At 34.0% G+C, this 13,271-nt stretch overlaps 2 protein-coding genes across 2 annotated transcripts; one reads left to right on the top strand and one right to left on the bottom strand.

Annotated features, from left to right (window-relative positions):
- The first annotated feature begins 488 nt into the window (after positions 1-488).
- On the top strand, positions 489-6,769 carry nostrin (nitric oxide synthase trafficking). The gene is made up of 16 exons (XM_059562524.1): positions 489-635; positions 1,111-1,196; positions 1,414-1,497; positions 1,754-1,816; positions 1,894-1,975; positions 2,694-2,756; positions 2,851-2,949; positions 3,027-3,152; positions 3,226-3,324; positions 3,956-4,081; positions 4,164-4,272; positions 4,648-4,736; positions 4,930-5,055; positions 5,814-6,051; positions 6,137-6,220; positions 6,297-6,769. The coding sequence occupies exons 1-16, from the start codon at positions 609-611 to the stop codon at positions 6,431-6,433; spliced, it is 1,638 nt and encodes a 545-aa protein (XP_059418507.1). The 5' UTR covers positions 489-608; the 3' UTR covers positions 6,434-6,769.
- A 78-nt stretch (positions 6,770-6,847) lies between these two features.
- spc25 (SPC25 component of NDC80 kinetochore complex) lies at positions 6,848-10,718 on the bottom strand. The gene is made up of 7 exons (XM_059562525.1): positions 10,561-10,718; positions 10,056-10,218; positions 9,173-9,238; positions 8,913-9,059; positions 8,428-8,532; positions 8,019-8,117; positions 6,848-7,233 (listed from the first exon to the last, which is right to left on the bottom strand). The coding sequence occupies exons 2-7, from the start codon at positions 10,210-10,212 to the stop codon at positions 7,097-7,099; spliced, it is 711 nt and encodes a 236-aa protein (XP_059418508.1). The 5' UTR covers positions 10,213-10,218; positions 10,561-10,718; the 3' UTR covers positions 6,848-7,096.
- Positions 10,719-13,271: the final 2,553 nt, after the last annotated feature.

Raw genomic sequence — 13,271 nt, 5'->3', positions numbered from 1 at the left:
CATTAACTGATGGACTGGAGCGGTGAGGATTACTTACGTATTACTGTGATGTTTTTATCAGCTGTTTGGACTCTCATCCTGATGGCACCCATTCACTACAGAGGATGCATTGGTGAACAAGTGATGGAATGCTACATTTCTAAATTCACCTGGTTTTTAGATGCTCTGAGAATGAATAAATGTTCAGCAAATTTTATTGTGGGGAGAGCTATTCCTTTAAAAAGTTCAAAGGGAAGCCAAAAATATTCTTCAGTGCCATCAGTGCAAAAGCGACATTTTAGAGTGATTATTTTTAAGAGCACACACTTCTATTTTTATCTTTTATTGATTTAACTATTATTCCGGAATGTGAAAAAAATGGCTGTTTATAATACTGTTTGCTGGCAACATCAGGACAAATATTAAATCAGGGGACAAAACTTAATGCAAAGTGAAACACTGATTTCTATAGCGAAGACTGAGGCTGAAATCCACCACTCCTATGGTTTTATGGAGGGTTAATGATGCAGTAATCTTGCACAGGCACACAGGTGATTTCCGCATGCATTCTTCAGGAACAGACAGGGTCAAAGTTTAAACTACAGAGCTAAAGAACGACCAAAGTGAAGATGAAGGACCCACTGAGCAGCTGTACTGTGAGTCCAGAGTCGTTTCATTCTCTTAACTCTACTGTTAAAACAAATGTATTCAACTACTAACTTGTTATCTGTTATAGAGCACAATTACGTACAGATGTGTTGATAGTGTTGGGTCTGCACAGTATTGATCCATATAAAACACTTAAGTAGAATTGTTTACTAAGAAGAGTTGCCTGGACTTTGCTCTCAACTTGATAAAGCTTGCCTTTATAATATATATAAAAAAAAATTTTAATCATCTAAAAGTTAGATGTTTGAACGTTTAGACAGAGACAAGAAGGGCTAATTGATTGATTTATAGAAGCTAGAGGCAGTTTCAGAGATGTTTGGAGAGGTTGCTAGGGTGTTTTGTTTCTGAGTGGAAGTTCTTCATGGTTGCTAGGCCATTGCTGTTCTCTTGAATGATAGACAGAACAATAGAACGATAGATATCATGGTTTGTTGTTTAATTAGGCTGTCTATTGTGTTTCAGTATAATCTGCTGTATCAGGATCTGAAGAGAATCTCTAAGAATGGCGAGTTTTTCTGCAAAGAGCTCTTGGCCGTCTTTCAGCAAAGGTAACATGAACTCTTCTCTTCTTCTTTAAAGGTCATTGTACTTGATTTCTAAGAGAAGATACTTGACTTTCCATTCTCAAGAGATTAAATGCAATGGAAAAAGAATAGAGTAGTTCTCCAAAACCCTGAAATCCTTAAAATGTCCAGGGCAGAATTTCAATGACCTGAGCAAACAAGCATAACCTAATATAACAGACATTGTTTTCTATAAATTTAGATCTGAACTGGAGATCAACTATTCGAAAGGACTTCAGAAGATCGCAGGGAAACTCCTTAAAGTCTCGAAAGAGATGTGTGACAAGTGAGTGACCGTCCCATCTATCTATATATAAACAAGTCAAAAGAAGTGCAAGACAAAATACACTCATACTAAAAATACATTTTCTGAAAACAACACTTACTATTTTATATATTGCTGCTTTTCAACTAGCCTTTTATATAGTGCAACTGGAAAAATAAGGCAAAATCTTGCATGTGATGTTAACTGTGTCAACAGTGCTGGTTAATATTTGATGCACTTGCCTTGCAAACTCATTGACAGTTTTTCCTCTTCAAAGCTCCACATATCGTGCATGGTCCTTCATATCAGATGAAATGTACGCCTCAGCAGATGCCCACCGGTATGACAACACTGGATCAGGCTCTTTTTATTATTCATGTGGGTTGCAGTGTATTTATATCGGCCTTATTCTTTCAGCATACTGGGAAATGCTCTCAACCAAGATGCTATTCAGGAAATCCGTCAAATCCTAGATGAACACGGGAAAAGAAAAAGACCGGTATGTCACTTAGAGCAATAGTCCATCTAAGATGTAGATGAGTTTGTTCCGTTTTTTCAAAACAGATTTGGAGAAACTTAGCATTGCGTCACTTGCTCACTAATGGATGCTTTACAGTGAATGGATGCCATCAGAATGAGAGTCCAAACAGCTGATAAAAACATCACAATAATCCCCACCACTCCAGTCCATCAGTTTAATTACTTGTGAAGTGAAAATATGCATGTTTTTAAGAAACAAACCCATAATTAAGGCATTGTAGCTTTTGGCCAAAATACATGTCCATAATCCATAATAATGCTTCTTGCAGTGAAAAAAGTTCATTCTCTGTTGTCTTCTCACATTAAAAGCCACCATCATATTTAAGAACTGTTCTCGCTTGTAAACAGTGTTTAATCTATGCAGATTTCTCTTCTGATTCAGACGAGACAACTGTTTTGCTGGAGAAAGCAATATTATGAATAGGGGACTCATATTTTAGTAGGAAGTTAAAAATGTGTTAATAATGGATTTATTTCTTACAAACACTGATGGACTGGAGTGGTGATTGCGTTGTTTTTATCAGCTGTTTGGACTCTCATTCTGACGGCACCCATTCACTGCAGAGGATCAATTGGTACATTTTCATTTCTGGGTGAACTATTTCTTTAATGCTTATGCATATATTTATTTTAAGATTTACAGCCGCTTGTTTACACTAAGTCTCGTATGTTCACAGCTTGACAATGCCGTTGAAAAGTCTGGAAAGCTTGTTCTCACAAACTGGAATGAACAAATTAAGGTAAGAAAATACACTTGTGGTTCTCCAAATCAGAGGGATTCGATCAAACAAACCCACATTGGATACATTTTTGAGTAGAAATGTGTTTTTACAGCTAAAAAAGAAGCTGATTGGGTTGACAAGAGAACATGAAGCTCTCTTCAGCTTTGTGGAGAAAAATAAACAAATCTCTACAGAGAAGGAAAAACAGAAGGTATTTGTGATGGTTCATTGGCTGGGGAAATCTGTTTGTGACACTGGACACAACAACTGGCATTTATTTTCATCTAGATGTTAAACAGATTGACTAAATCATCAGAACTTCAGGCCAGAGTCGATGAGGAATATTTTAACACCAACATGGAGGGTCACCACATCCGACTGAAGCTGGAGAACACACTGAAAACCTGCTACCAGGTTCATGCTGTTTTCCACATCTTTATTTCCTCTGATGTCATTGCATTTGGACTCATTCAGAGCTGAATTTCAGATCGTTCAGGAGCTTGAGAAGCAAAGAATAGAGACTCTGTCCAACACCCTAAACAAGTACAGTCTCTTCATGACAGTATACGCACAGACCGTCATTCACGTGAGTAACTGAACCCATTAAACACTAACAGTACCTGTGACAGATTCACCAGGACTGGGAAAATTCAGATTTTTAGATGCTTCCTTTGAATTTACGAGTGTGAATGTGAATTGAAATGGCCACACATGAATTTAAAATAGGATTCAATACTTTCCAAAATGAATAAATAAATAATAAAATAAAATAATAATAATTCAGCCTATAGAAACAAAAAAAATGCCCATACATCGTTTTTAATTTTTTCATAACGATACATATTTGAATTCAATATCCTAATATTTTTTTCCAGAGAAAAAAAAAGTATTATTAAAATAATTAAAATACATTTTTAAATGGTTTTAATTATTTAATATTTACAGTTTTGCAGGCTTTAGAGCAAATTAAAGTTTTTTGGAAATTAATAAATTTCCAAAGCTGAACTCACTCAAACACACACACACAAACATATATAGAGATTATTTAAATTAATATGAATTAATAAAAAAATTAAGCATTTTCAAATTTAATGTATAATAATTTAATAATAAAAAAAGCTAATGTGAATGTTGATTTAATCTATAATTTCTTGACGTGATTAAAAACAGACTTTCAGGCCGGTCTCACTGGCTGATTTGCTGAATATTTGCTATAGAGTCACAAACAGATTGAGCAGGCCGTACGCAAAGTTGACGTGGAGAAGGACATTCAGTCGCTGGTCGAGGACGTCAGTGCTACGGCGGATGACAACAAAGCTCAATTTCTCATGGCTGACTACTTTGTAAGTCTTTGAGTTTACAAAACTCATTTGTGTTGCAGGAATTGATATGATATGAAATGGGCTGCTGTTTGTGTGTGTACAGGAGGAAGAAGGAAAAACAGTCATGGGGAAGGACAGAAGGAAAGATGCCATCAGGACCAAACTTCAGCGTCTGGAGGACTGCATCACCAAAGCAAAGAGCGACAGAGAAGGTTTAGATCTTATAGATACTGTGTTTCAGAGCTGAGCGTATGTGATTTAAAAGGGTCATATCATGAGGAAACACAATTTCCTTCTACATTTGAGTTGAAGGATCAAGTCAAAAGCACTTTTTGGTGTCCAGAAATCTGCCTGACAGGGCACGTTAAGATAAAAAGGAAGAAACAGGACAGTTATTCCTAAATACCAGAACTAATCGGAGTAAAAACGGTAGAAAGGTAGTCTACTTTAGACCTCAAGGAACTGAATTTAAGAAAGTATGATATGACCCGCTTTTATTCCTCAGAGATCTTATTGGGTGGTTCTGTCCGGTTTATATTGTTCATTATATGACATTTTGCTCAACATTGACACAATCTATATTTCAGGTTTAGAGAAAATGGTGAAAGTATATAGAGAACAACCAAACTTCTCCAATCAAAAACACTTGGAGGAAACAGAACAGTTACTGGATGAGGTCAGATGTTACATTTCATACCAATGTTCTGTTGAATTTTTATCATAACTTTGCTTTGCCTCAACTCTTTTTTTTTAAACTGGTTTAAATGAAATTTTAATTTGATCTATTTAAATATTTTATTCAAAATGTAAGGGTTTTTAACAAAAAGGTTTTAACAAACTAAATACTGACCATCCTCAAACCACGGTAGGCCATCCTCAAACTGGACCTTTTGGAAGCGACGCATTGCAAACTGACTCACAGTCTGGCCGAGATCGAGGGCAAGCCCAAATCAAGACATCGATTCAGTGACAGCATCACTAAATGGAAAGAAAAGGTGAGTTTGCACGAAAACCACACACACACACACACACACACATATATGGGTCACATTAAAAAAGTATCATCAGCATGCATTTTAAGTGCAAATTTTTGGAAGTAACATTTTATTGATTTTTATTTTATGTTGGTACATTTATTATCAGCATGCAGATTTTATCTCAGTAAAATTATTATCAGCATGTATTTTCAGTACAAACTTTTGGGGGTCAAAATTTGTATTTATTTCATGCATTTTTAAATGCAAACCTTTGGAGTAACATTCTATTTATTAGTTTAGTAACTTTATCGTAATGCATTTTAAGTTCACACAAACAAACACTGAACAAAAAACTGAGGAGTCTATGTAGGTACTGCAAGGGGACTAATAAAACATTTCTTAAAAAGAATAAAATAAATATGGTTAATGTCTCTAGTGTCGAAAGAAACATCCTTAAATCATCCTTGGTTGATCCTCCTATCATGTAAAACCTCCATCAAACATGTAAATCTTGATGAATCCAGGACAGGGAAGGATGTAAACATGAGTTAATTGAGAAACTAGGTCGTCACTAGTTTTGCATGATGTTTCCTTTATGCTGTTGCTTTTAAACAGCCTACACTGTTTAGACTATAATATATGGATTTCCCCGAGGCTTCAGGGTGAAGAGAGACAGTACCGTAATTTTAATAAGCCTAATTTACATTTTAAAAAATAATAATAATAATAATCTAAATGCTGCATGGCTTTCTAAATTCTCTCTGGTTTTGCTCCAGGACTGGGAGCACAGCGTTGTGCAGCTTTCTCGACCGGTGAGGATCAAAAAGACTCCGTTCAGATCACGTCAGTCCATGAGGAGCTCCGTGATCAATAAGAGTGCCCTGACCAATCAAAGCCCTGATCCGACAAGCGAAGAGCCCTCGACTGAGACGACCGATGTCACGCATTTCAACACAGACGAGCAACAGAGCGGCCCGGTCAATGGAAGCGTGTCTGAATCTGAAGAGGATAAAGGTAAACAGCAAGAAAAACATGTTTACTTTTATTTTATTAACTCTTAAACTCCTGATTTAATTTTTGTGTTAAATTCCCTAAACAGGCTCAGAATTGTGCTCAGTCGGCAGATGCAAGGCTTTATACAGCTTTACGTCAGAAAGAGAGGATGAGTTAAACATTAATGAAGGTAATATGGGAGTTCATCTTAATACATCATCCCTCAGCACCTGCTTTCTGTTGACTCTCCCTCTTTAATCTGCCAGGAGATGTACTGGATATCTTTCAGAAGGACGACACGGGCTGGTGGTTTGGTGAGCTGAACGGACAGAGAGGACATTTCCCATCCACGTATGTGGAAGAGCTGCCTGTTTTCAATGAGATGAAGTCATCTGAAGCTTAGCTTTAAAAGAGCATGTGATGGAAAAGGTCACTGAATCATGATTCACTCGTGCTGAAGGTTTATACACACTTAATGTGATTACTGGAAAAAGACTTCAAATGAAAAAATTCATTGGATCGTTTCTCAGATTCATTGACTCTAAAGAACAATTCACTCACAAATCATGCATTAGTGTGACTTGAGTAGTTTTACAGTAGATGAGCAATATCTAGCCAATTAAATGTTTTAAAGCGGAGCATAGATGTATTTGCTATGAAAATCTCCATAATGTCTGGAAAAGATAATTTTACAATTTCACGTTTTCTTATTTGTATTTAATTTTTTTCATGAAAGAAAGCCGATAAATCAAGTCCATTGTTATAACTTCATTGTGAAAAAGAAATTTACATGCAATGCAGAAAAGTTTCAAAGCACTTTAAGACTTTTGTTTTGTTTATTTTATGACCTGTATAAATGTTTATTGCTAAAATTACAAATCAGTGAATGTACAAAGAACATGAAAAGACAAAGATGAAATTTATTATTAAGTAAAACATTAAGTAATTACTGATGGTTTAGGAAAATAAAAGCTCAATACATGTGCTAAATATCTATAAAAACGGTGTCTGGGTCTCTGACCGTCTTAAATGGATCTGAAATAAAAAATTAGCTTTTGTTCGTCAGTCAGGCTGTCTTTACACCACTGTGAAGTGCCACAAACTCTCTCCGGATGTTTGCCAGGAAGGCAGAGAAGTTGTTTGTCTCCTGCAGTCTGCGCTCTAGATGTGTCATGTTCTCCAGAGGAGGGTCACAGGAGATGACTGAGGGGAAAATATGATCATGTTCTTCAGTACTTCACTTGGGTCAGTCATTCAAAAGTTTGGGGTCAGCAAGATTTTAAAAACATAATAATAATAATAAAAGTTTTATTGAGCAATGATGTATTAAACTGATCAAAATTGAAAGACGTTTAGAAAGTTACAAAAGATTGTGATTTCAAATAAATTATGTTTTTTTGAACTCTGTATTTATCAAAGAATCCTGAAAAAGGAAAAGTATCTTGGTTTCCACAGATTTTAGTTTTAAGTTTTAAGTAAGCAGCACCACTGATTTCAACACTGATAATGATGAGAAATGTTTCTTGAGCAGCAAATCAGCATATTAGAATGATTTCTGAAGAATCATGTGACTGGAGGAATGATCCTGAAAATTCAGCTTTGCATCAAACAGATAAATATAATTTCACAATATATTCTAATTTAAAAAAAAAAACAGTTATTTTAAATTGTAAGAATATTTTACATTATTACTGTTTTACTGTATTTTTTTTATCAAATGCAGCCTTGGTGAGACTTTTTTAAAAAAACATCAAAAAATCTTACTGACCACAAACTGAACTGTAGTTTAAGTTTTGTTTGAATAATGACTAATTTATCGATCAAATAATAAACGTAATATTTCTTATTATCAGTTTAAACATGCAATGTGTGGGTTTAATTCAAATGCACAAAGAAAAACCTCAAAAGTGTAATTTAATTATTTTATGGTAACGAGTGTTTTTTACAAAATTCAAAGATGATAAACAGATCAGAAGAGGAGTATTTACTGTGGTAAACGCCCTCTGCATCGAGCTGTAGGAGGAACATATGGACCATGTCTGGATCTTTACGACTGATGTTCCTGAAGACAAACTGCAGCTTCTCACCTGCAAATAAACATAGATGTTCATGACACAAGCAAACCTTATCTCAAGTTTGTGACCACTAGTAAAAATGCTTAAATTGTTTAGTCAGCGCAACAAGTTGAGTGACAAGACCTAGAAATAGTGCCAAACCATTTTCAAAATCCAAACACTTTGATTATTTCAAGGTTTAAATGAAAGAAAATCACATATTTTCAACGTGGTTTCAGACTTTTGTACCTCACTATTTAAATGAGTTATCAAATGCATAATATAAAAGAGGAAAAATTATTCATACTTTAATGTATGTTATAGTTTAACCCAAAGACTTTACCTTGGATTTTTCTGATCTCAAGACTGAGGTGTTTCTGAAAGATGTCTTTACATTTGTTCAGCTTCTTCAGTCTGTCCTTGTTGGCTTTGTTTTGTGACTGAATCACTATAAAAATGTAATAAACAAGCATTAATGATTGAATAGAAAGCAACAATAAACCTGTCCATTGTGTCTGTCTCTCACCTAACAGTCAAATGCAGAAAATAAAAGAATACATGAGGCAAAATTAATGAACAAATATGAATACATAGAACTTAATATTTTATTTCTTTTCTGGAAATCCAGCATTTAATTCAGAGATATTTATAGTTAATAATTTACAAATGAATCATCCTTGTATGTCTTTTCAATGATTTGGTAGAAATGATTCTCAAAGTGTTTATACATCACTTATCTGTAACGGACTGCTCTCTCTACCTCACTTTGAGTGTAATCCATTACATATTAATACAAAGCATTATGGGAGGAAAGACAAGCCTACACACATTCCCTGTTTTTGGTCTGATCCTTCTTGAGCTTCTCAATTCTCTGGAATAAGAGAGCTTTGTGGTGATCTTTGTCTTCAATCTCTGACACCACTTCAAGATGTTCAGCACTCTTCTCTTTCAGTGAAGATGTTTTCTCTTTCAAATCTAACCGTAAAAAAAATGAAATATCCTGGCAAGTCATTCATCTGACAAATCACAATATGACATTGCTGTTATTAAAAATGTCAAGCAAGTGTGCCAGTGAATCAACTTCTCACCTTCTTTGAATGTCTGTATCATGTCAAACATGTTTTCATCCTCCTTGCATTTCTTAAAACAAGTACCTATGTAGAAAGAAAGACAGACAGAAAGCAAGAAATTAATTAATTCCTGGGCAGCTTCAAATATATATACACATAAATTTTTCTTGCAATACAAAATAAAAAATTACAGAAGCTTGTTTCCTCCACCGTATAAGATAATAAAAAAAGGTAACTGGGAATTCTTACTATTTTTCTCACAATTATGGCTTTTATTTCACAATTCAAACTTTTTTTTTTGCAATTCTGAATTCATATTTCACAATTCTAAGTTTCTATCAGAATTTTCAGAATAATCAGAAAAGTACGAATTTTGAGACAAAAGTTGAAATCTTTTTTTATTTGTTATTCCATAGCATTAAAAAAGGTTTGCAAGACGTAACCTCAGAATTCAGAGAAAAAAAAGTCAGGATTTTACATCTTGCAACTCTTAAAGAAAAAAAGTTAAAATTTTAAGACAAAAAGTCGCAATTACCTTTTTTTTTTTTTTTTACATTTTTAATCCTGTGGCAAAAACAAGCTTCCATAAAAAACAGAACTGTGAATAAAAATAAATTATAAAAAATAATTAAAAAAAGTAAAATTATTTGAATGCACTTTGAATGAATCAGAATGAATCAGTTTAAACGGACACAAATGAATAAAAAAAGTTTGTTTTTTAATCAGACCAAATGATATTTCAGTGGTTAAATATATCCCTTTTTTGTCCCCTATCAGTTTTAAATGCAGATGATTATACTTAAATGCCCCGCTTTGCTTTCTATCCAACAGACAGTCTTGTTAAAATGTATATTAAAAATAAGACTTGCACATTGAACTCAACCCCACAAACATCTCTCACCCAGGACGGACTTCATGTAGTGTCTGTGTTCCTGACAGAGCTCTGTCACCCGGTCATTGAGTACTTCTCCCATGGCCTGATCCAGCAGTGTGCTCCTGATCTCCTCCAGTCTGCTGTTGAACTGCTCCACCACGTTATAATCTCTGATAGATGCCATACTGAGCTGCAAAACGAACCCAACAACACGATTAATGTTACTACACGAGACTCAGGGTGTGTTTACTGCGTGTTATCACACACCAGCTACTCTTATATAACATTACAATACTCTTATATTTGCATTTCATACACAAGATATACTAATATCGATGTTTAACGGACAATCAATGAACAGTTGTTGTTGTTGTTTGTTCAGATGTAACGTTAACGCTTCAGTGCGATGTCTTTTTCTTCATTTCTAACTTAGGCAGCTGAAACCGAAATAATTGTGATGTTTATATCAATATGTGAAATGTGTATAATAAATGTTGTTTTAGTAGTTTGGAAGAACATTTAAATCACTCACCCGTTTTATGGCAGTGAATATAAACGGTGGTTTATTCTTCTTGTTTTCAAAAATCCGCGCCCGGAACGTCAGCGGTTAGACCGGAAGTGGCGTCAGATAATAAACGCGTCGACACGATTACAAAATAGCGGCATGAAATTACTTTTGCTCCGTCACGTGTTAAACTGTTCACGGCATACATAATCAATTCATTTAGTGTTCCTACGTATGAATTGTATATATTCCCTCAGAAAGCGAAGTGTTTATTGGATATATACAGTTTGCTAATCTTCCCTTCATTTAGTAGTTTTGTTATTGTTGCGCCATCTGGTGTTTGTTTGAACGCTGGCTGCTTCACCAAGGTGTAATTTTTTTTATTTTATTTTTTTAAAGTGTGCTGTTTCATTAAGAAACTCTCAGCCTGAATATTTATCCGACAAAACTCTTATAAGTCTTATTTCACATCAGGGAAAAAAATGTTTAGGACCAATGATGTTTTTTTTTTTGGACAACATTTGTTAAGTTACATTTCGTCTGGCTTGTTTTTCATTTGTTATCATCACAGATGAGCATAGTTGTTGTCTGCAGATGGGTCATTTCTAGTAGCCTATTCATTGCAATTTGTGTGCCCATGATATAGAACACAATAGATGTGTACCAAAAAAAAAAAAATAATAATAATAATAATTTAAAATAATTACTCTGCTTTTATTGCAAGTAGGTTAAACACATGACTCAGGAAGAGGAAGTAGAATACTTTTTGGTGACAAGCTATCTACGAGAAGCATTTTTTTTTCATTGTTTTAGAATGATTCACTGATAAAGCATAACATGTTCACTCTTATTTACAGTGGAAACTGTTTGAAAATATGGTTAACAAACCATATTGCCTGTTTATGAACTTTTTGTTTACATTTTTTTCAATTATAGCTCTCTAGAAAACTTAAACATTAACAATAAATGTGCATTCAAAACACTTATTGAGATGAGAATGTAACAGGGTGGACATTTAGTGTAGCAAGCCCTTCTTCAGATAAAATTATTAAATCATTGTATATCTATATATATATATCATCAATATATATATATAAGTTACTCAGCTAAGATGGCAGCTTGTAAGAATGACCTAACTGATTTTTTTTGTTCTGTCGATTACTAGCAGTGAAATTTAAACCACACTCTTAGAAGAAAAGGTTCTATATAGAACCTTAAAAGGTTCTATCAGGCACTACGTATTTGGAACACCTAAAAGGTTCTATATAGAACCCTTTTTAAGGGTTTAATCAAAAGAACCCTTTAGGGTTCTTTGTAACCAGGAAAAAGGTTCTATATGGAACCTTTTAGGGGTTCATTCATGATTATTTATTTTGTCCTTTCCGGATTAAATATTTCATATAATTGACAAACATCAAGACCCTAAAATGTAAAAATGTAATTCACATAAAAAAGTCACCCATGAATACTGAAAAAAGCACACCCAAAGTGCATAGAACTAGTCATTTATTTATACTAACAAAAATAATTACTATTACTGAAAGAATGCTACTGTAATTTCAAATATTCAAGGCTTTAAATGTACAAATCAACATTAAAACACCAACCTTTTAAAAAATCTCATAAATAATGAAAATAGAGTTTCACCTACTTATACAGGTACATATTACAAAATAAGTCCATTTTAAAATTACATTAATCTATCACTAATAAATAATGCAAATATACAGATTCATCTAAATTCCCATCAGGGTTAGAACAACATCAAGTACCTCAAAACTACAAATCCATATTAATATAACTCACAATGGAAATATACAGATATAGAAGTACTTCAAATCTACAAATTCATACTAATACCACTCATAAAGAATGTGAATACATAGATCCAAATTCAGATCAACATTTCAGAACATCATGTACTTCAAATCTACAAATTTACATTAATATCACTCATAAAGAATTGTAATTACAGATTCAAATTCAGATCGCCTCATATTTACAAATTTACATTAGCACTATTCATGAAATATCAAAGTATTGTGATAATTAATTATACATTTTGAGCACTGGGACAGACTGTTTTTTTTTTTTTTTTTTTGGCTTCTGGAGAGTTTAAACAGGTATTGCTCAACAAAATTCATCATGTGAGTGATGTGCTTGGGGTATTCCACACTGAATATAAAATAAGTAGCAAAGAGGCACTCCATTGCCTCCATCACACCCATTTCTGCGCTCACAATGTTGACACCCTCCATATTGATGCTAGCTCTTTTTGCATGGAGGGGGTTTGAAGCTTCATGAAAAACTATAGTCGGAGTTGGCTTTACTGATTCCTGCAAGTTGGAAAACATATAAATTATTTGTAAAATAACTTAGAATCTTGCATACTTTCTTCCAAACAATTAGGGATGTGACTGACCATTTTTTACTACAGTGGTAAGGGCCAATTCACTGGCTAGGTTGCACACACAACTCACAAACAATCATTACCACAGACACTTCAAGATCAATGCAATATTCATTAATAAAATAGCTTGGATAGCATACTGAAAAACTAAAAAGCAACAATGTATCTGTTTTTGATTTAACTAAACTTGCAGCTTGATTATTGAAGAGACACTCAAACATTATTCACACATGCAGTTTCTCACTTTCTCTCTGTTGTTAATTTAAATAAAAAGGCTATTCGTTCGTGTATCTGATTTAAAGCATGCAGAATGCTAGATCTAAAGGCC

This window comes from Carassius carassius, chromosome 11, assembly GCF_963082965.1.
Source record: "Carassius carassius chromosome 11, fCarCar2.1, whole genome shotgun sequence".
Taxonomy (NCBI): Eukaryota; Metazoa; Chordata; class Actinopteri; order Cypriniformes; family Cyprinidae; genus Carassius; species Carassius carassius.
The sequence above is the reverse complement of the archived record's forward strand: the minus strand, read 5'-3'. Positions and strand labels throughout refer to the sequence as shown.

Excerpts from the sequence above, each read along its gene's own strand:
- nostrin (XM_059562524.1), top strand. The coding sequence starts at position 609 with ATGAAGGACCCACTGAGCAGCTGTACT. Across the intron at positions 4,273-4,647 it reads AGCAAAGAGCGACAGAGAAG|GTTTAGAGAAAATGGTGAAA; the intron begins GTTTAGATCTTA and ends TCTATATTTCAG. Across the intron at positions 6,052-6,136 it reads TGAATCTGAAGAGGATAAAG|GCTCAGAATTGTGCTCAGTC; the intron begins GTAAACAGCAAG and ends TTCCCTAAACAG.
- spc25 (XM_059562525.1), bottom strand. The coding sequence starts at position 10,212 with ATGGCATCTATCAGAGATTATAACGTGGTGGAGCAGTTCAACAGCAGA. Across the intron at positions 9,239-10,055 it reads CTACATGAAGTCCGTCCTGG|GTACTTGTTTTAAGAAATGC; the intron begins GTGAGAGATGTT and ends CTTTCTACATAG. Across the intron at positions 7,234-8,018 it reads TGCAGAGGGCGTTTACCACA|TCATCTCCTGTGACCCTCCT; the intron begins GTAAATACTCCT and ends TTTTCCCCTCAG.